Source organism: Pholcus phalangioides, unplaced genomic scaffold (assembly GCF_987345545.1).
Source record: "Pholcus phalangioides strain wild (caught in Gottingen) unplaced genomic scaffold, Ppha-v1.0 ptg000042l_1, whole genome shotgun sequence".
In the NCBI taxonomy this organism is placed as follows: domain Eukaryota; kingdom Metazoa; phylum Arthropoda; class Arachnida; order Araneae; family Pholcidae; genus Pholcus; species Pholcus phalangioides.
Window position 1 is genome coordinate 37,474,512 of NW_028301628.1, and position 20,699 is coordinate 37,495,210.

Genomic DNA, 20,699 nt, shown 5'->3' on the forward strand with positions numbered 1-20,699 from the left:
GCGCGTACTCTATCGAGAAAAATGGTAGTTGTGCGGAACATGTGACAAAGTTTTTATCTTCTCTTTTTTCAATATTTTCCCCCTTTCCCGACATTCGATAGTTGTGGTGATGTCAGGCTCAGAGGCGTTCGCAAGAAGGGGCGTTGGGCCAGTGTCGCTACTATGGGAGGGGGTGCCGGACCAGCTGGGGCGCAAATTTCACACTTTAAGCTCTTCTCCAACATTGCAAGGGGCCGGAAGCCCAAATACGCGCTTGCCCCAGCTTACCAAGCATCCAGAGACGGATTTATATATTCCACCACCCCCCTTAATATAATTAGCGCTTTTGTTAGACTTCATCATTGTTTTTGGCGACAATTGACACAACAGCCTGAGTTTTACCGTTATTCCAAATTCCTGAATGTTTCTCGGGAAAAAATCCACGCCAAGAGAAATACTGCTACTCAACCGTACATGTACCTCGTATACATTTCCTCTACGGAATTTCTAAATTCGTACATGTCGGAATGTGCGTGTGGTGAACTTGAAGTTTGTTGTTGTGTAATGATTGCTATGTGCATAGTGCCGCCATCTGCTATCAGTTTTTTTAACTATGAGTGAAATGTGATTTAATAAGTGTACTGTTGTGGGCCTGCTGCTCTCTGTGTGTTTTTATTTCAACGCCAGTGTGTTAATTATGTGGGCGCCATGGTGAGTGGTTATTATATTTTCCCCAGGCTCACAATTTATAAGATTATTCTCTTAATAACCGAAAATCTTTGATTATCATCAGGGGCCACTGCCGTCTTAACTCATAAGCAGGGCCATCTCAAGAGTATCATGGACCCCGGGCCAAGTGGTTTTTCGGAGGCCCTACCTGGTAAATCCTAGAAAATTTCAACTGGATCTCATTTTTGTGAGGCCTCCGGACTTTGTCCGGGTGGGCCCATGCGTTAAGACGGCACTGCTCATGAGCCCACCCGGGAAAAGACCCAGGAGCTTCAGGTACATAGCAGGCCATTATGAGATCTGCTATATGATGGCTTTCAATGGTGAATCTAGATAAGCTTTCTCCCTTGCTTTCTTTGAAACCGAGCATAACTTAGGTATATCGCCATGGACAATTTACTACTAGTGAGTTGTGTCGGAAGTGTAAGTGTTTGTACCTAACAGTCTGAGTGCGTATCTAGTGTTGTGCCTGATTTTTCAGTGCTGCCATCTATATTTTAGAAGCAAAGTGTAATGGTTGAATATTTGTACCGTTTGTAGACAGGCCTGTTGCTCTCTGTCGCGAGACTTTTTAACGGGGAGATCAGCTCACATTCGCGCCTCAAAGTTGGAAATCCCAGAAAACCAAATTCAGCCGAACATCACTGCGGCGCCAATAGGGTTTGAACCCGGATCCCCGCGATGCGTATCCGTCATTATGACCACTCGACCACCGCAGCGGCTACATACACATTCCAACATGCACCAATTCGTTAGAGGTTCCGCAGAGGAATATGGACGAGGTACATGTGGGGTTTAGTAGTAGTAGTAGTAGTAGTAGCTCTTGCAGTCAGCCGCTGTGGTGGTCGAGTGGCCATAGTGACGGACTCGCATCGCGAGGATCCGGGTTCGAACCCCACCGTCGCCGCAGTGGTGGTCGGCTGAAGTTGGTTTCATGTGGTTCTCAACTTCGAGGCGCAAATGAGAGCCGATCTCCCCATTGAAAAGTCTCGCCACAGAGAGCAACAGGTCTGTCTACAAACGGTACAAATATTCAATCATTACATTGCACTCACCATGAGTTGAGAAAAACTGATAGTTTGAAAAACAGATGGCAGCACTACACGTAACAAGCGTTACACAGAAACAAACTTCACGGAAGGTTCACTATACATACACACACATTCCAGCATGCACCAATTCGTTAGAAGTCCCGCAGAGGAATATGGACGATGTGCCTGTCTGGTTTAGTAGTAGTCATTTTCTGCACACGAGGGCTAATTACGCCGGGACCTACAGTTTATTGCCGATTCCGAACGGCAGCTTTTTTTGTATTATACTCACCGAGACGTTGGTCCTCTAACCTCTCGGTGTGGGACACCATCGGGTGGCAATCTTTTCCTGTGGGGTCATGTCGTTTCTGTTGTATCCCTGTGTCAGGAAAGTTTCTGACAAGGACGAACCCCCCCACCCCCCGCCGATATCGAACTCGCGACACCTCTATACGTCCTATGATACTTTAGGCGAGTACCTTATCGACCTGGGCTACCAACGTTTTATTATTATTATTATTTTTTACATGTCAACAAACATGGCAACCCTCATGTTGAATTTGAATCCAGGCCCTAATGGAATGTTCCTGACCATATTGCTGATTCAGGCTACCATCGATGTAACTAACTATCCCCTAATAAGCGCCAGTTGGGAAAAAAGTAGTTGTCCAACAAGTTCCAATGGTTCTACCGATGATCGACAAGTACAAACACAATTTATACACGTTACTAATGTAAATACGGTCGGTCTTGACTAGTTTCTCCCGAAAGCTGTACGGCTTTGACACCGTATTGTGAAAATTATTTCTTTGATGAATGGTTTGTTGTCATCTCATTTTCAAGGATGGTACTAGAAGATGTGAGTTTTGTTTTATTTTTATAAATATCAGACGGCAGCAGCTGTTCCATAATCGTTTTCATTTTAACGATGATGTTGTCCAGTCTGTCGATAGATGTCACCAAAGGTCCCAATGTTTAGCCGTTAAATTAATATTCAAGAATGTAAAATAAAACTATTAACCCGCATTTAATGCTATTTTTTCTCTTCCCAACTTTTCTCTGTTTTTCGAACATCTCAGTGAATATTGCACTTGGAAACGTGGATTTTTTTTGTCTTCAGGAGAGACAGGGTAATAACTTTCTAATTGGGTTTTTGAAGACAGGGTGTCCGTATGAAAAGTTAATTGTTTTATTTTAATAACCATGCGACTCTTTGAAACATGAATGACGTATCTGAGTTCTACACGGTATTTGGATAATTTTTTTTTAATTGGAAAATTGGAAGTATGCCTCTTGGATCAATGGTTCGCCAGTAATTTGAGGCAAGAGGAGTTAGTTATGCACCCTGTATACATGTACTACTTAACTGCACCTCGTATATCGGTACATGCCGAAATGTGTATTCTGAGTTCATGTGCGTCCCCTAACGTATTTCTGTACCAGATTAGTGCTTGTTTCGTGTTCAAGCTGGTGCTGCCATCTTTTTTGCGATATTTTGAAGTGAAGACTCTAAATGTTATGTAAACATCATATGGTTAGGTCTACTTGCTATCTGCAGACGTAGATCCAGGACGATGTGACGGGAATTGCGCGAATTGTGTCAGTTTGATCGTCCCGTATTATTCGGCTCTTAGGAACGACCGCCCCCCCCCCCAACCCGGATCCACTTCTGCGCGGAGGCAAACATCATCAACTGGGAATAGGGCGGAGGCAGGCGGATCCAGAGTGAGATGTGTCGGAGAACCGACTTATAGTATAAGTGCATTGGATCATCCCATATTTTACGAGACAGACAAATTTTCCCTCTATTATTTGGCCCTTGGGAGGGTCGATTGACCACTCTGGATCCACGCTTGGTTCTCTGCGGAGAGAGGTTGTAGGTCTGCAAAACTGCCAACTTTATTCTGCAGCAATTGAACCAAATTAAAATCAAGATTAATTTCATCCATTTTGCATTCCGAGACCACCTCGCGCAAATGTGCGTAATGCTCAAAAAAGAAGCCTTCAAATCAATTAAGAATTTCGACTTTGAGAAGATTATCGCTTTTTTCCCCTCCATACACCCTTCCGTGTGTATTATTTCCCCTTCAGATGCGCGTACATGCCCTCGTCGTTTTTACTGTAATTTTTTTCCCATTTGAACTTGACGAGGGTGTGTGTGTATGTGAACGTGCGCAACGAAAGGCTACGGCGCCGCACGTCTCGAAAACCAAAACTAACCGAGTTTTATTATTATTATTGTTATTATTATTCCTCCCTTGTTATTTTTTTTATTTTGCCGCCGCTGCTATTATTACTACTATTACTTCCGTCAACTTGAAGGAAACTTGTTTTTGCAGTGTTGTGACGTCAGTTCAGAAGACCTCGAAGATGCCCTCCTAGAAAGAGTTCACCAACCAGATCGCCGCCGGTCCGTTGTTGTTTGTTGTAACCTTCCACGCAGCTGCTGGAAAAAAATCTCTCACTACACGCACCGTTATATAACAACAACGTTATTATTATATATATACAACACGCATTCTATACTTCCCAAATAGAAACGAAGAATGAGCTTCCCAGAGAGACCTAAACGCATTCTTCTTCGTTTCTGGTGGTACGTTTTGGCATATTTCATTGCAGCTTATTACGTGGTTCGCGAGCTGATTGCCAGGAAACGTGGAAGAAATTCTGGTCTTAAAGAAAAAGGTATAGAAGAAAAATTCTTTTTCTTTCTTTCTTTCTTCGCATACTTAAAATTTTTAAATAGCAATGGCTATTCAATGATTTGAAATGTAATTTAATGATAGAGAATTGCAATTTTTACTTTATTCATCCATGTGTTTTATGCGTGAAAATCATGTACGAGTGTGAACACAAATTACCCGGAGAGAGAGAGAGAGAAACATTGCGTATGATCTAATAAATTCCTCTTTTCTTTTGGCAACCACAAAAATTGTTGACCCTTTCCTCCGGAAACGGTATCTGAATCCGATATCGATTTCTTGTTGAATGGATATCCGCCGTGCTGCCAATTTTTCTAATGTCAACGGATTTGTGTAGTATATCTAATGCTGACACTGAGGGTTCGAAATCGCAAAAAGATGGGAACCTGTGTGTGTGCATCTGGTTCTTCGGGTTCAGTATCTAATGTTGGAAGACAGATGACAGCACCGGTATACATCGGAACAAGCCACAAGCTCTGACCAAGGGCGGCTCGAGAAAAGCCTTTACCCGTACGGGACTATTTTTGGCGGCCCCTGAAAATGGTTTTTTTTTTGTCAACAAAGCTTTCTCAATTCAGATTTGGCGCTCCTTTTAGAGCAGCTTTTGATTGTGACGGCATAAATACGTTACACACACACACACACCACGTTTCTGCATGCAACCAATTCGTTATTTTATACACATATATAAACGGTCAATTAGTGGTATAATGGATATCTAAAGCCGATTTCCTGATTCCAAGGAATTTGTATCTAATGCCTAGTGAAACAATCCGTGATTCATTTCCTGATGAATGAGTATCCATTTGGGAATCAATGGCTAATATCAAAGTGTACTGGCGTTTGTTCATCTTTAATATATGATAAATGAATACCTGAAGACGTTTGTTATTATACCTGATGTTTAGAAACTTACGTCTAATGCCTGGTTAATGAATATCATATATGAGTATCAATACCAACGGAAAACGCTTTTTTCCCTTATTTATGCTGTTTTTTTCCCTTATTTATGCTGTTTTTTTCCCTCCCTCAACTTTTCTCCAATTTTTTGCATCGAAATATCTCAGCGAATGCTGCACTTAGAAACGTGGAAGTTTTTTGTTGGGCCTAGAAGAGACAGGGCAACAACTATCTAATTGGGGTTTTTAACGCACGGGGACCGTATGAAAAGATTAATGTTAATATTTTTATTATGTGTACGATCCTTCGAAAAAATGACGTCATTTAAAGAAACCGCATGCCATTTGGAAACTTTTTGTAATTGGAAGTATACATTTAGAGTCAACGGTTACGGAGTTAGTCCTGCGGACAAACAGTTTGAATCACCCTGTATAGTGTAATAATCCAGCGTATTTCTTTTACAGCTAATTATTTTGCGTCTCCGCAGCAGAACCTTCGTAGGTCTGGCCCTATCTGGTACGGCCTGACTCACAAGGAAAGAGTCCCAAGATGATATCTTCAAAAAGTTTTGAAAAAATTAGCACTGATTCTACTCATTGGAATGTGCACGAAAATACCAAAAATGAATTTAACCTCCTTCATGTACAAGCTGTTGGCGATAAATTTGAATGATTTATATTAGACGTATAGGCGATAAATATGGTAGCCTTGTTTCATGTTAAAAAAAGGAAGAAAGGGAAAGGCGAAAAAAAAACGAAATATAAGGGTGGGGAGAAACAGTACAGAGAGATAATTGGATAAGTGAGTATTAGTACAGTGTCTTGCTTTTTCGCCCTCATCCACAAACTTGTAGTTTTTTTTACTTGTTCTCTTTCTCACTTCTATGTACTGTATATAATGTATAGAAGGATTAGTTCTGAGATAGATACATTATGTGTGTGTGTGTGTGTAGAGGGATGCAATTGAGAACGAGGAGGGGGGGGGGAACTTAGGAGAATTGTCATCATCGTTATCTCAATTACTCGTTATCTCGTTGAGATATCACGATGGTGGTGAAGGGACGGGTGGGGGGAACACACACACAACTTTGTTTCATAGGGTCACAATAAACCTTCGCAATGAGGAACAAAAGGGGTTGAAAAAACAGTCAGCGCTCGGTTGAATTTATTGCACTGGCGTTTGTATGCAATATTTCGTCCCTGATCGTAAAAATTCCGTAACCCTACAGTCTCAGGGTGACGGCATTCAAACAACAATGATCACGTACTGCACAAAAAAGAAAAGTTTAAAGAAGAGAAAAAAAATAGTTTCTATATAGAAGATAAAAACAGCTGGAGGAGAGGAAAAAGAAAAATGAGGAAAAAAAGGAGAGAGAGGGGGAAAAAAAGAGGGGGAGTTTTTGAGTGTGGAAAAGAATTTTTTATAAATCTCGCCAAGAAGCGCATGAGAAGGGGATCAGGGCCGTCTTAAGATTGTCATGGGCCCCCGGGCCAAATGATTTTTCTGAGGCCCTACAAGGGAAATTCTCGAAAATCTCAACCAGATCTCATTTTTGTGAGGCCCCTTTTTTCTTGAGGCCCCCCGGGCCGTGCTCGGGTGGGCCCATGCCTTAAGACGGCACTGAAGGGGATATGAACAGAAAACTGTTGTCATCATGATTATTTTTTGCGGCTTTATTAATTGAACTTCGCCGCTAATATTTCGGGTTTTATGTGTTTCTGGGTGCGATGAATGTACTTGCATTTTTTTTCAAATTTTTTTAGGGCGACACCTTTGGACCCTTTCCTTGTCAGTCATGTTTAGTTAGTTTTTTTTTTTTGTATTTCAATGGTCCTATTTGTTACTCAACGACTATTTTTATATAGGAGGATATCGAGGCTTATCGGAAATGGGCCTACATTAGGGCTGTATTGTTGTTGGCGGTGGGGGCACATTCTGCTTTATTTAACTTTGAATGAGTTTCGCATGGTTTTAAACCAAGGCTTCGGGAAAATTCTTTAAATATATTCTTTTATAAAGAATTCTCTAAATATATTTTGGTATACAATTTTTTTTTAATATTCTTCACTTTTCAGATTTGCAAAGGAGCAACAACGGAGAGACAGTTGTTATTACTGGCGGCAGTCGAGGCATCGGTCTCGAAATAGTCCATCATCTATTCGATTATGGTTATCACGTCATCATCGGTAAGTCTTAGGTCAGGTACTTCATGTTCAGTTTTTAACACATGGAGGGTCTAGATTTCTCTTCTTTTCTCGTGCCAATTTCGTATCATTATTCTTTTTCCATGGAATTCTTGTATTTCTGGAATACGCTTAGTGATAAGGGTGGGGGCCGCTCTATATCCACCCGACCGAGTCCAATTCATTCATTCATTACAAGGAGAATAGTGTCATTGCAGAATGAAATTTAAGTTCTTTTTTCTCGTGGCTTCGCATCGTGGGAGGTTTCTTTCATAATGTAATTTCTCACCCGAAAAAGAAATAGGTGTTGACCGAACTTATCATATACACGTCCCGTCCATTCTCAAATAATAATACACAGTCGAGTCACATTATTCTGACCACTTCCTGTTTCTGACATCAACTGCGTGTAGCTAATGAACTAGAGCAAGACTCTCAAGTTGGTTTGGTGTGAGTATAAGGTGGTATCTATAAGCATTTTGAAAATTCACCAGTCATTACTGTCAACTTCGAGATACGAATGCAAGCCGATCTCCCCATTAAAAAGTCTGCAGAGGGGCACTAGGCCTACAACAGTAAAATCTTCAAACATTACACTTCACTCATAGTTCGAAAAATACGTGGCAAATGGCAGCACTATACAAGCATTACACAGAAACAAGCTTCACGTTAGGTTCACAACACAGACACGTATATCCCAACTTGCACCAATTCGTTAGAAGTTCCACAGAGGAATATGGCGTAGGTACATGTGTGGTTTAGTAGTAGTTGTCATTACTGTCATTTCTGTGGTTTCCAACGTCGAGGCTCAAATACTAGCCGATCTCCCCGTTAAAAAGTTCCGCCTCAGAACAACAGGCCTACAACGGTACAATTATTGAATTATTACACTTCATAGTTAGAAAAATTGATGGCAGATGACAGTACTGCATATAACAAGCATTACACATAAACAAACTTTGCGTTATAGGGTTATTTAAATTTGTGTTTTGATTCACAACACGGACACGCGCATTTTGACATGTACCAATTCGTTAGAAATTCCGCAGACGAATATGGATGAGGTGCATGAGTGGTTCAGTATTTATTACTGTCACAGGTTGAACAAGCTACTCATAAGGTTTCCAAAAATGCTCTGGGGGGGGGGGGGGGGGCGACTGTCGATATTCAGCTAATTATCACAGTATATCTGAAACCAACAAATTAAATTATAGTATTATTAATCGCGTGCTGGTGCTATTTAAGTGTACCGTAAGAAAACGGATGGTCCCACTGCCATTAAACTCGTTTTTTTAAATTTTTAACTAAAGTAAACACAGTGGAGCACCAAGTGCCATTGATCTGGTTCATGAATATCGGATGTGTGAGGACCCGGGGCGTATGCAAAATTCTGTGGTGTTTGGTCAGAACATAACTCCGAAATCACATTTTTCAGATATAAGCATTTTCATTGTCATTTAAAAATCAAAAATAAAGCATACACAAAAATACAAAGGAAAATATCATTTATTAGCATGTTGTTTAGCTGTACACAGGTATTTGTGCGTTTATCTCACTTCTAATTAGTTATATGTAATTAGCAAGACTTACTTTTAGATCAAAAATCATTTTTTGGAGATATCATGTTCTGACCAAACGCCACAGAATTTTCAAGTAATGTTGATTTTTTTTAGAAAATTTAAAACGTATTTATTTACGAAGCTACTGCTTTAAGTTCATGCACGATTTCTGTTAATTTGATAATTTTCAAGACGTATTTTTTTATAATAAAAAAATTAACTGGGTGCTACTCTAACTCCTCTTTATCCTTTATAGCAAGGGTGCACAACTTCCGGCCCGCGGAAGGTGTTCCGGTAGAAAAGCATCGATACACACAGAAGGCTATACAGGTCGATTCAGAAAAAATGGGGAAACTTTTAAGAGGTGATAGTACACACCAATAAGCGCCCGAGTGGCGCAGTGGTAAAGATGCTCGTCTTCCACTATGAAGGTCCACGGGTTCGAATCCGGGCATAGAACATCAGAAGCAAGTTCTTTACCTACCGAACCTAGGGCGACGACCGATGGATGGAGACTTCCTTTCCCACCCAACTCCACTGGTTGGAAATTGCTGTATGGCGATATATGACCGGGGTTGGTGTGCGGTGAAATAGTAATAATAGTACACACCAATACAAACAATTGTCATCAAAGAGTGCATGGTCTAACATGAAACGCAAACGCGCCAGCGCGTTTCGAAACGGCCGCTCCGCAAACGTTAAAACGGCCATTTAAGGCCATTAAACGGCCAAGTTGTTCCAGCGTGCAACCGTTCTAACAGTTATAACGTACGGGATGATTTCACAGGGCTAGCGTGCACGCCTTTTATTCACTGTGACGCAGATTTGCATACGGTTTCTGTGTGTCTGTCAGCAAATTATTTCTCCTTTCAGTATTTTCGCCGGTCCGCAAATATTTTTTCAAATTCATGTATTTTTTTGCGGGTTCGCAATACTTCTGACATTTGACGGCCCGCAAATGCTCTCTCCTATTTGTGTAGTGTTTTCCCGGTCTGCAAATTATTTGTTTTTTTCAACTGATTTATTTTTTAATTAATTTTTTTTTTTTGCAAATTATTCCCCCCCCCCCCCCCATTTCCACCGATACGGGGAAATTTTGGACTATTTTCGCCGGTCCGCAGCTGTAAGAAAGAGGCCGCTGTGGTGGTCGAGTGGTTGTAGTGACGGACTCGCATCGCGAGATTCCGCATTCAAACCCCACCGTCGTTGCAGTGGTGGTCGACTGAAGTTGGTTTTCAATGGTTTCCAACTTCGAGGTGCAAATGCAAGCCGATCTCTCCATTACAAAATTCTCGCCGCAGAAAGCAACAGGCCTACAACGATAATATCTTCAAACATTACACTTCACTCATAATTCAAAAAATATGTGGTAGAGGGCAGCACTATAACAAGCATTACACAGAAACCTTCTTCACGTTAGGTTCACAACACGGACACGCACATCCCAACACGTACCAATTCGTCAATTCGTTAGAAATTCCGCAGAGGAATATGGACGAGGTACATTTTTGGGGTTTAGTAGTAGCTATAAAAAGGTCAGAGAACATTGCCGTATCGTACATTGTTTAGTATTTTCTATAAAAATGACTCTCCAATATGTATATGAATACCTCCGTATCCTGTATATCCTCTCCAATATAATTTATGTTTTCCTTCTTTTTCCCTGCATAGGTTCGTCATCGAGAGAAAACGTGCGAACAAATCTGGAGAAATCACTCAAGGACAGGTACCAGAACGCATCAGGTAAGAGTGACTTTCAAATGATTTCTAACGCAACGTTTCTCAACCACTCTGAGCCGAAAGACATTTGAAATGTCTAAAATAATTTCATGGACCACCAGCTTTAATACCAGCTATCTGGCCACTTTTGAAATTTAGACATTTATTATACGCCATTTTTTGCATAAAATCGCGGAAGAATTGATTCTAGTAAAAAAAAAAAAAAAAACGGGAAAAACTGGACAATTTTTGCAATGAAGAAAGTCGGAACGGGTGTAATTCTGGAAAAATACAGTATACAGGTCATATTAATTAGAGGTCCTTATTTCATTCGTTAGGTATCAAAAACGCCACAGAACGACGAAAAATTCGTCGTTATATTTGAGTTCGTAACGCATTTTCATCGACGTTATATGCAAGGATCACTAATATTGTTCTCTATGGGGATCAGTCCAGACCAATTACTGACGTTACATCCGAGATGTTACAACCTCGGTCGTTACAACCGAGTTTGACTGTACTTCAAATGGCATTAGCGATGAATGAACCGGATATTTTCTTGATTTGATATTAACTTGAGATTTCGATAGAGAAAATAGATTGTTTTTCCGATGATAATCTCTTTCTGACGTTGTCTAACTTCATATACTCTTCCCATTTGAATAGTCGATGTATGGTACCTGGACTTGGCATCACTAAAGTCTGTTAAGACGTTCGCTGATAGGTTCCTATCTTCTGGTCATCAACTCAACCTCCTCATCAACAACGGTAAGTTGTGAATCCCACAAAGTTTGAATGTTTGAATGTTTTCAATGTCGTTTGTGAATCCACATATTTTCGTGGCCATTCTCGGTAAGTAGCATTGAAAAAGTTATGCTGATCGTTTGGCAAATATCTTTCTTTCGACATTTGACCTGCTGGAGTTGCGGAAATCTTCGATGAACGACAGTGACTATTACTCCTGAACAAGGCGGCAACTAAGGGGGAGCAGGTGGTGTTAAAGATGCTATTAATTTATATGATCTTCATTATTATAACGAGTCGCGGAATGGCAACAGTAGGGCATTCCAATGGCGGCTCGGTTGTTATGGTAACTTAGGGGCTCAGCTGGATGTTGAGTATTAAAGTGTCAGTTGTAGTCACGTTCGTAATAGATGTTGTCGCATCACTAAACAGGTGGGTCTAATGCTCCGGGTGCTGGACCAGAGAGAGAGGGCACAAATTTTACCCTTTAACCTCTCCTTCACCATTAAGAGGTGCCAAAATGCATACTTGCCCCAGCTGACAAAGTATTTAGTTGTTTCCCTGCTCCTGAAGATCTTCACCACAGAATTGGCCTAATAATTTTCACATAGATACAGGGTGTTTCGGAAAGGACTCCTTAACTTTGAAATGACATAACTTGCGATAAACAGAAAGGTGAAATGAATAGTTCGCTTAATGGATATGCCTGGAATTTCAATGAAGCCGGTTTGCAAAATTGTTTACAATTTTGGTTAATAGATGGCACCACTGTCTCGGTGCAATGTTGTTTCTTTTTTACAGGGGGAAGAATCAGAGGTTAATTTATGGTTTTCCCGCTTGTGGGCTACACGAATTTCGCGTCTTTTCTCCTATTCTAGACTAATTTTCTCGATCACTCACTCTTCTAATTTACAGGCAATAGCACACATCCTGTGCTATTGCCTGCTTGGCCTCCACCCCTGTAAGTACATCTATGTCTCCACTCTTGGCCACTCCCATTCTCACATACTCTCTAGATGTCGATGATTTAGTCCCCTCGCTCTCTGGGTCATTCCCATGCTCATTCATTCCCTGGATCACGCTTTTTGGTCACTCAGTGACATGGTCCTCCGCTTTATGTGTCACTCTTTTGATCATTCACGCCCTTGGACATGATCTAGGTAGTTTTTTCGGTCATTCATCTGCAGGACCATAGTGTGCCTTGTCGGAGTTCCGAGGCATATTTTTTCTTGCGCTCCCCTTGAAAGGGTCATGTTCGGAAAAAAAGAGAGTTTGCTATCCTCCCCCCCTCCCCTATTCCCTTTACAAATTATTTCAAACAAGAAACTCAAAATTTTTAAGAAATATGCAAAATAAGTGCATTTATTTTTTTTGGGGGGGGGGGCATTGCCTCGTTTCCCCGGTCAGCCCAACCTAGTTACGGGCCTGTTAATCTGCTTGCACACGATCTAGGTCACTCATTTATCAAATTTGCCAGCCTGGGCCATAGCCCGTCAACCCCCCCTCCCCCCCCCCCATAAATATACCACTGTGGGCGATATCGTCCTTCACAAAGAGATAAATTCAAAAATGGTCATATCTTGCTTTTAGCTATGGCATGACAAAAGTGAACGATGGAATTTGAAGCCATTTTTCTGCAGTCTATTACAATGGATGCGCATGCCTCACAAATGAAGTATTCAGGCTGGTGCAGTGTTTGAGGACCCTGTCTGAAAACAACGACTTTCAAATAGCCTCACAGAAAGAGTCGTCAAATGAAACGACCATGGCACCATGTACAAGTTAAAATTGTAATGAATTTTGAAAACCAGAGAGAGAATTTAAAATTCCAGGCTTGCTTATTAAACATACCACTTGTTCCGTCTTTGTATCTATCATATTGTTTCCAAGTTGCAAAACTGCCAACTTTGGAGAATGAGAAATAGGGAGGTTTTCACGCGAATACGGATTCCGTACAAAAATAAACATAAAAGGGATTTTTATGTTTATTTTTATCAGCAAATAGCGCTAATTAGTGCCAAGTCGCCGATCATCGCCAACCAAATACGTACTGCTCTCAAATCAAATCGCTCTATCAACAAAATAGTCATCGGGCCTGAAACGAGATATACAGACTCAACGGAACATATAGTTAGGGCCGCAAATAAGGACATGGCCCCCACATCCTTTAGCGGGGGCCTCTAGGCTGGGACTTTTCACGAGTCCCTTCTTTATTTAATTTACAGTGTGGACAAGCAAAACATGATGAGAACTGTCCCGGGCCTAGAGCCCTGTCAGCCCCCCCCCCACTCTTTGAGTGGGCCATGACTAGGGAGGAACAGGAGCCTCCGGTGTGACTACTGTCAAGGCTCGGTACTGGGCCGCGGCCGGCGGATGAGAAACGCGGAACTAGAGGGTTCGTGCTAAATTCACCCTTTAATTGCTACTTTTATATTACACGGGGGCGCCAAATGCGTGCTTGCCCTGGTTGACAAAGAATCTACAGTGGATCCCGCTTATAACGTTTTTAATAAAACCGCCATGAAAAAGCGTTATAAGCGAGAAAATGCTTTAAACGGGAAATCTTTGAGTATATTAGAAGAGTTTGGGCCCCGAAAATAAGTCGTACTAAGCGGGGAAACGTTATAAGTGGGAAAGTTATAAGCGTGATCATCTGTTGTTTCGATCCTGCATTTGGTTAAAGCAGACACAAGTTATCTCGTCAATTTCTGATGTCAAAAGGCCGAACTGACGCTGACCGTTTGGCGAATTTCGTATCCCCACCGAAAATATGTATGTATTTCTTTTGTGATTTGACGCAGTGGTGACAATTTACACTACGCTTGTGACGTTATTTCGGGGATTAAAACGAAACGGTCTTTTTTCCTAGGTAAATTCTTTGGGAATAATTTTTTCCCCTAAGTAGGGATTTTTTACAATCACGGGCGAAATTTGGGTGGAATAAGAATTTCTCGAGAGAGTCCGTTAAATGGACTAGAAATTCGGGAGACTTAGCAGCTATGAAATCATGTAATTTCAGTTTCAGAGAGTCTTTTCTGAAACACCCTGAAAAAAAAATTCATGATCTAAAACTGTTATGAATGCACAGCCTAATTAATGAAAAAATTCTTTTCAAAAGTCTTGAATATATGCATTTTTTTTATACAGCTGGTATAATGTTCGTACCACGAGAAGAAACTGACGAAGGTTTCGAAAGGCATTTCGTTGTGAATTACCTTTCGCATTTTCTATTGACCTCATTGTTGTTACCTCGTCTTGAAGACGCTGGAAGGAAAGACAAGAAATCACGAATCTTAAACTCTACGTCCTGCATCCATTATGTGGCAGGTTTGAACGTCGATGATCTGCAAGGAAGGTAAGTCCAATCTCGGTACACTCTTACCGCTTGATTAAACGGTAAAGTAATACGCAGCATTTTTCATTTATAAGTTTGCTATTTCATGGCTGGAAACAGAAAGGGCAGCTCTGATTGGAAATTCAGCGCATGTGGTATCGGGAGACGGCTCTGGAATGGTGTATTACACACACACTATATAGTCATAAATCAGTGCTTACTTTGGAGTTTTGACATTTTTTACAATTTCTAGAAAGATATTGTTTCGTTTAAAAGAAATCGTTCTGTAACTCTGGGAATGTAAACATTATACTTAAATGCAAATTTATTCCCTAATAATCAAAGAGCAGAAAATAATCAAGATGTCAATTTGTGGAATATCAACTAACATACAGCTACTTTCAGCAAGTGACTGAAATTACTGCTCACTGCATCACCGATATCTTTCTGAATTTTCGCGACATTTCAACTGGAATTGTCGTATAAGTTGTTCTATGTATCAAGTGCCTTAATATCCCTATACATCTAAGTGTCCCATGTATGGGCAACCAAATTATTAAAAGTAAAATTGAAATTTTTTTGTGCATGTGTACTGAAAATCATTTACTTAAAACGCTCATATTTAATCAAATACAGTAGAACCTCTCGATAACGGACACCCATGGGACCAAAACTTTAGTCCGCTATTATGAAGGGAAGATATACAGTAGAACCTCTTTTATACGATTTTCACATTTATACGACGTTCTTCTTCTGTCGTAATTGGTTCCTATATGTCACTGTGTGTAAAACTGATATACCGGTGGTTATGCATAATCATGAATCGTCTCGATAAAGAAAGTTTCATTAAATTTCTACATTTGTCACTTTTACCGGCGATTATGCATAAATCCCAAATAAAGTTGGAAAGTGATAAATATAGAAAATTTATAGACTTTTCTTTCCATGAAAGCAATTATTTTCCCCCGTACATGATACGTGCACTGCGCATATTTTGCAACAAAAATTAAATTAAAATAAGTGTGAAGAAGAAATGAAGTTCATAACAACATTATCAGTTTTATGTTGGCTTTCTTCTCAAGTATCAACATGTGCAAACAAAACAAACATTACCATTCGGAATCAGCATTCTGGACCATAGTTATTAATTAATTGACGGATTATCATATTTACCAATACGAGCTTGGGATTATACATAAACACCGTCGAGTATCATAAATTCCCGATTTATGAACAAAAATTCACAAATTAGAGTTTGGAAATTAAATTAAGTTAAAGCAAAATTAAGTTTGCCTGATTTTACTGTCCGCTATCAAGAGTGTCCGCTAATGGGGAGTGAAATAGATTATTCCACGGGACCGGGGATCAGAAAAGTGTCCGCTAACGGAGAGCGTCCGTTAAGGGATGTTCCACTGTATTCAATTGTTTCATTTCAAATCTCATTACAGCAGCGTTTCATGTATTTTCATCGCCTTCCAGTGAGGATTCGGTGTTGAGTGCTTTTAGGAGACTGACAAAAAAAGAAAAAAATGCTTTTGATCATAAAAAAGCTGGGAATGATTTTTTAACTTTCGTAGAATATTTTACTTCCTTTGTGCAATAGTTGTATGCATTTTCGTGGAAGTAGCACGTATATATTCACGAAGATGATTCTATAAATGTTTTTTTTCCCCTAAAAATTCCGATATTCATCGCACGTGTTTTTTGCTTACAACCTGAGGAGTTTTCAACCATTTTTTACGAAACTCATTGAGACTGACAAAATGTCGAAATTCCACCCTAGAACTAGAAACAAAAACCGATTGAATATTTGATGAGATGTACACATTTTATCGAAATTTTAAGTACGCATGCGCAAAAAGGTTTCAATTTTATTTTTTTCTTAATTGGGTTGCCAGATATATAGAGAAACTCACGAAAATTCCCGTTGAGTGTCAGATAGATAGATGCCGGCGTTACAGTGAGCGCAATTTTCAGTTGCTTGCTGAAAGTAGCTGTATGTTAGGGGGGATTTTTCTACAAATTGACATCTTGATTAGTTTCTGTCATTTGATGATGACATGCTTATAATTTTTTCTTTCAATAACAATTAGAATGTCCTAATTTTTTTTAAATAAATTCGAGGCAAATATATTTTCAATTCCAGGGTGAATTATTCCAAGTACTACGCATACATGCAATCGAAACTGGCTCAAGTCATGTTCACATACAGCTTGCAGTCCTTTCTGAGTATCAGAGGAAGTAACATAACTGTCAATTGTTGCCACCCAGGAGTGGTAAACACAGATCTGATGAATTGCGTCTGGTGGACTTCGTACATAGGATCAACGTTTTTCAAAGTGAGTCCAAAATAATCACCATAAATTTTCTAAATGTTTCATTTCTTTGGAAACATTCGGATCAACAAAAGTATGCTAGACCTAAAAATGTATATGTTGGTTCAGCTTTGATATAACGGGATACTGGGCAAAGAGGTACAGGTATCCCTCTCTTTACGCGATTTCGCTTTGATGCGATTTTTTTAAAAGTTGTTTTAAGGAATTCTGACCTGCGCGCAAAATTCGGCTTGGAGTCAGCTTTAATCCTGGCAATGGGCTTGCAAATTGAAGATATACATACAGCATAGTTATATAAATCATTTGATGACGAAATACGTTGGATTTGATGATGTAGCTGAGACAAATATGAGAGAAATTCTCAAACACAAATCTCCCTGATCAACAACGTTTTGTAACGCATTGACAATGACGAGAAATTTAGTCGACAAAAAGCGGTTCCAGTGAAACTATAATTTTGATATTTACGAGAAATATGAGGAATTACCTGGCTGTGCTACCAAAGTTTTTATGAGACAAAAAATGCTGCTTGCCAGCCAAATTTCGACCGTTTCATTAAAAAGAGTTATCAGCCTATCATACCAGGCTCTTCATTAAAGGAAACATCCACACTCACTAGAATCTACCAGAAGTAGTGAAGACAGAAAAAGCAGTAATTTAATTAATTCATATTGCCTAAATTCACAGGATTTATTCATGTTTGGATAATTAATTGATTAAAAGAAGTTCCTTTGCTGTTGAATTAAATTTTTTTACTCTTCTGAAGAAAATCACCCCCCCCCCCACCCCCCAATGATTCCATGTTCAATTCAACACACTTTACGCGGCTATTTTGCAGAACTGATTAATCGCGTAAAGCGAGGGACGCTCGTATTTGAAAAGTCTCCGCGCAGAGCATCCATCAAGAACATCGTGGACGTTCAGGGACTCCATATCTGGCAGAAATTGCCAGCCCGCTAGATTTACCATTGAAAGCCCATGCGTTAAGACGGCACTGCCTGAAGCTCTTGGGCCTTGTCCCGGGTGGGCTTATGAATTAAGTTGGCACTGCCTCCATGATGGTAGTCAAAGATTTTCGGTTATTAAGAAAATAATCTTATAAATTTTGAGTCTGGGAAAAATGTAGGTACCCCTCACCATCACTTTAAAAATAAAGAGAATTTATACAATTCACCGAATTTCTTGAAAACTGATGAACAAATTTTGATGAAATTTGGTATTAATGCAGTTAATACTTTATTTTTATATATATATATATATAAATAAAGTATATGTGAGAGCAAAAATTTAACCATGTAAGAGTCATGGTATAATAACTACCCTCATGATCTACACAAAACCCACAGTGCAAGATTGTACATAAAATGACTCTAATATAGAGTACGATCTCCTCTAACAATGCAGTATCTTACCAGAAACGAGGCAGTCGGTCCCACTCCTACAGAAGTAGTAAAAACTACTTCATTACTCTGCTTACCAGGTCACTTTTTGGAAATTTCAATACATATTGTCCTCTATAGTGATGAAATATTAGTAAAACTCCTGACGTGTCTTTAAACTCCATTTAAGGGGTCATTTTTCTGAAAGCGACAAATGAACAAAAATTTTCATTGAAATCAGAAATTTTTTAAGCAATAAGTTCAACAGTCACTTTTGCGGTTTCACCTCCATTCGATATAGTATGACTTCAATATGGGTAAGGTCGGTGGTCTTATAGCCCATTCAGGAAGGGGTATAGGACAGCTTGACCAATATTAGCGGCTTCAAAATGACCGAAAAAATTTCCAATTTTCTGTCTAATCTCAATGAAAGGACTGCTTTCTTGACCTCGTTATTTCATGATCTGATTAATCAATTATGCAGACTGCACTCATGTTAATCAAAAAAGTGATTTGTTGTGCACAAATGTATCGATGGAGTAAAAGGGTAGAAGTGGGAGGGGGGATATAGGGAGATTATCGCTTACTCCATTTAGTGGGCCACATTTCTGCTTTTCAAAGAGTAACCCTTTTTAATGATGACCGACCGCATAAGATATAAATATTAAACAACGATATAAAATGGATAGACGTCTACATTTCCCAGAGAATTCTTTTTAAAACAAAAAACTTTTTTCTTCCTCAGACAGCGAAAGAAGGTGCAGAAACGATAATTTACACAGCATTGGCAAAAGAAATGGAAGGCATTGGTGGTAAATATTTGGAAGAGTGCAGAGAAGTAAGATCGAGTAAGCTATCCAATGACGAAGCAAGCCAGAAAAGGCTGTGGCAGGAATCGCTGAATTACCTGAAAACGTGGTTAAAGGACGATCTTTATACAGGAATGGTCAATTTCTATTCATAGTACAAACGAATATAGATACGAGAATCTGATTACAGCTAGAACACTGCGCTAAAAAAGTTGGATTATCCGATTCTGATAATTTTGAAACTGGATCGATCAGACACACAATTTTCTCTTCTTATTTATATTACACGAGCATTTTTTTAAAATACTGAACATGCATTTTTGTCCCATTCACAATAAATAAAATATTTAACTAATTGTAATTTATGCAATGTCTAAACTCACACAAAAACTAGTGATATTTAAATGTGTAAATACTTTTTATGAAAATAAAACTATCATTTGTATATGAATGTGGTATAATTATTTGAAGATTGAAGAGCGTCAATGAGCAAAAAATATTGCGAAACCTCACAATGATAAATCTTTCTAGAACAATTTTTTTTCTGAGATTTTTAAGAACAGCTATAACGATAGTTTTCAAATAATTTGGTCAAAATCGTTTAGAATTTGATTTCAACTTCATCACTTGTTTTCGTTCTTTTGAATGCGTCTTATTACATTGGTATTAGTACCAAAGGATCACTGAAAACGCTAAGAAAATTGATAAGTATTGTTACTTTCCATGAATGACCGAACCGTGCAACGCAGAAAACAACTTTATGGGGTGCAATCTATCTGAATTTTATTAATCAACTATATATACGATTTTTTTTTGCGGTGAATGAATGCTCAAAAGTACATTTTCTAGTAATACTAGCAATGTCAATTTAAAAAAGATGACAACAACGGCATATATTTGATAACGTGATAATGTTGCCTCTTGATATTATGATAATCCCTCTACGATATTTCTTTTTGGTCCGCAGAGTATGGTTGTATCGAGGATTCACTGTACTGCAATTTTTTTCACACGTGCTTCATTTTTGTCGTCAAAATTTCAGTGGCAGCTCATTACAGAAAATTCTCAGTGTCGTCAAAAAATATCATTAATTAATTGAAATCCATCTCAGTTTCAAGAAAATTGTCATAATTAATAGTTAATTACGAAATGAACAAGTTTCAGGAACTTATAAGTTAATGTTGGTTAACTGATTCATTTAAAAATGGGCTTTTACTATTTAAAGTGAACTAATTACTTCATTGGTTAATTATTAAATTATAAAAATTAATTATTTTTGATATTCACTTTAAAAC

The 20,699-nt window shown here is 39.2% G+C and overlaps 1 protein-coding gene across 1 annotated transcript; it reads left to right on the top strand.

Annotated features, from left to right (window-relative positions):
• The first annotated feature begins 4,097 nt into the window (after nucleotides 1-4,097).
• Nucleotides 4,098-19,848, top strand: LOC149064991 (polyprenol dehydrogenase-like). Its single transcript, XM_089254987.1, has 7 exons — nucleotides 4,098-4,424; nucleotides 7,417-7,527; nucleotides 10,755-10,826; nucleotides 11,469-11,570; nucleotides 14,694-14,901; nucleotides 17,027-17,219; nucleotides 19,341-19,848. The coding sequence occupies exons 1-7, from the start codon at nucleotides 4,286-4,288 to the stop codon at nucleotides 19,557-19,559; spliced, it is 1,044 nt and encodes a 347-aa protein (XP_089111113.1). The 5' UTR covers nucleotides 4,098-4,285; the 3' UTR covers nucleotides 19,560-19,848.
• Nucleotides 19,849-20,699: the final 851 nt, after the last annotated feature.

Bases quoted from the DNA above. Each gene is read 5' to 3' on its own strand.
- LOC149064991 (XM_089254987.1), top strand. From the start codon at position 4,286: ATGAGCTTCCCAGAGAGACCTAAACGCATTCTTCTTCGTTTCTGGTGG. The intron at 4,425-7,416 runs GTATAGAAGAAA...TTCACTTTTCAG, and splicing joins TTCTGGTCTTAAAGAAAAAG to ATTTGCAAAGGAGCAACAAC. The intron at 17,220-19,340 runs GTGAGTCCAAAA...TTTCTTCCTCAG, and splicing joins TAGGATCAACGTTTTTCAAA to ACAGCGAAAGAAGGTGCAGA.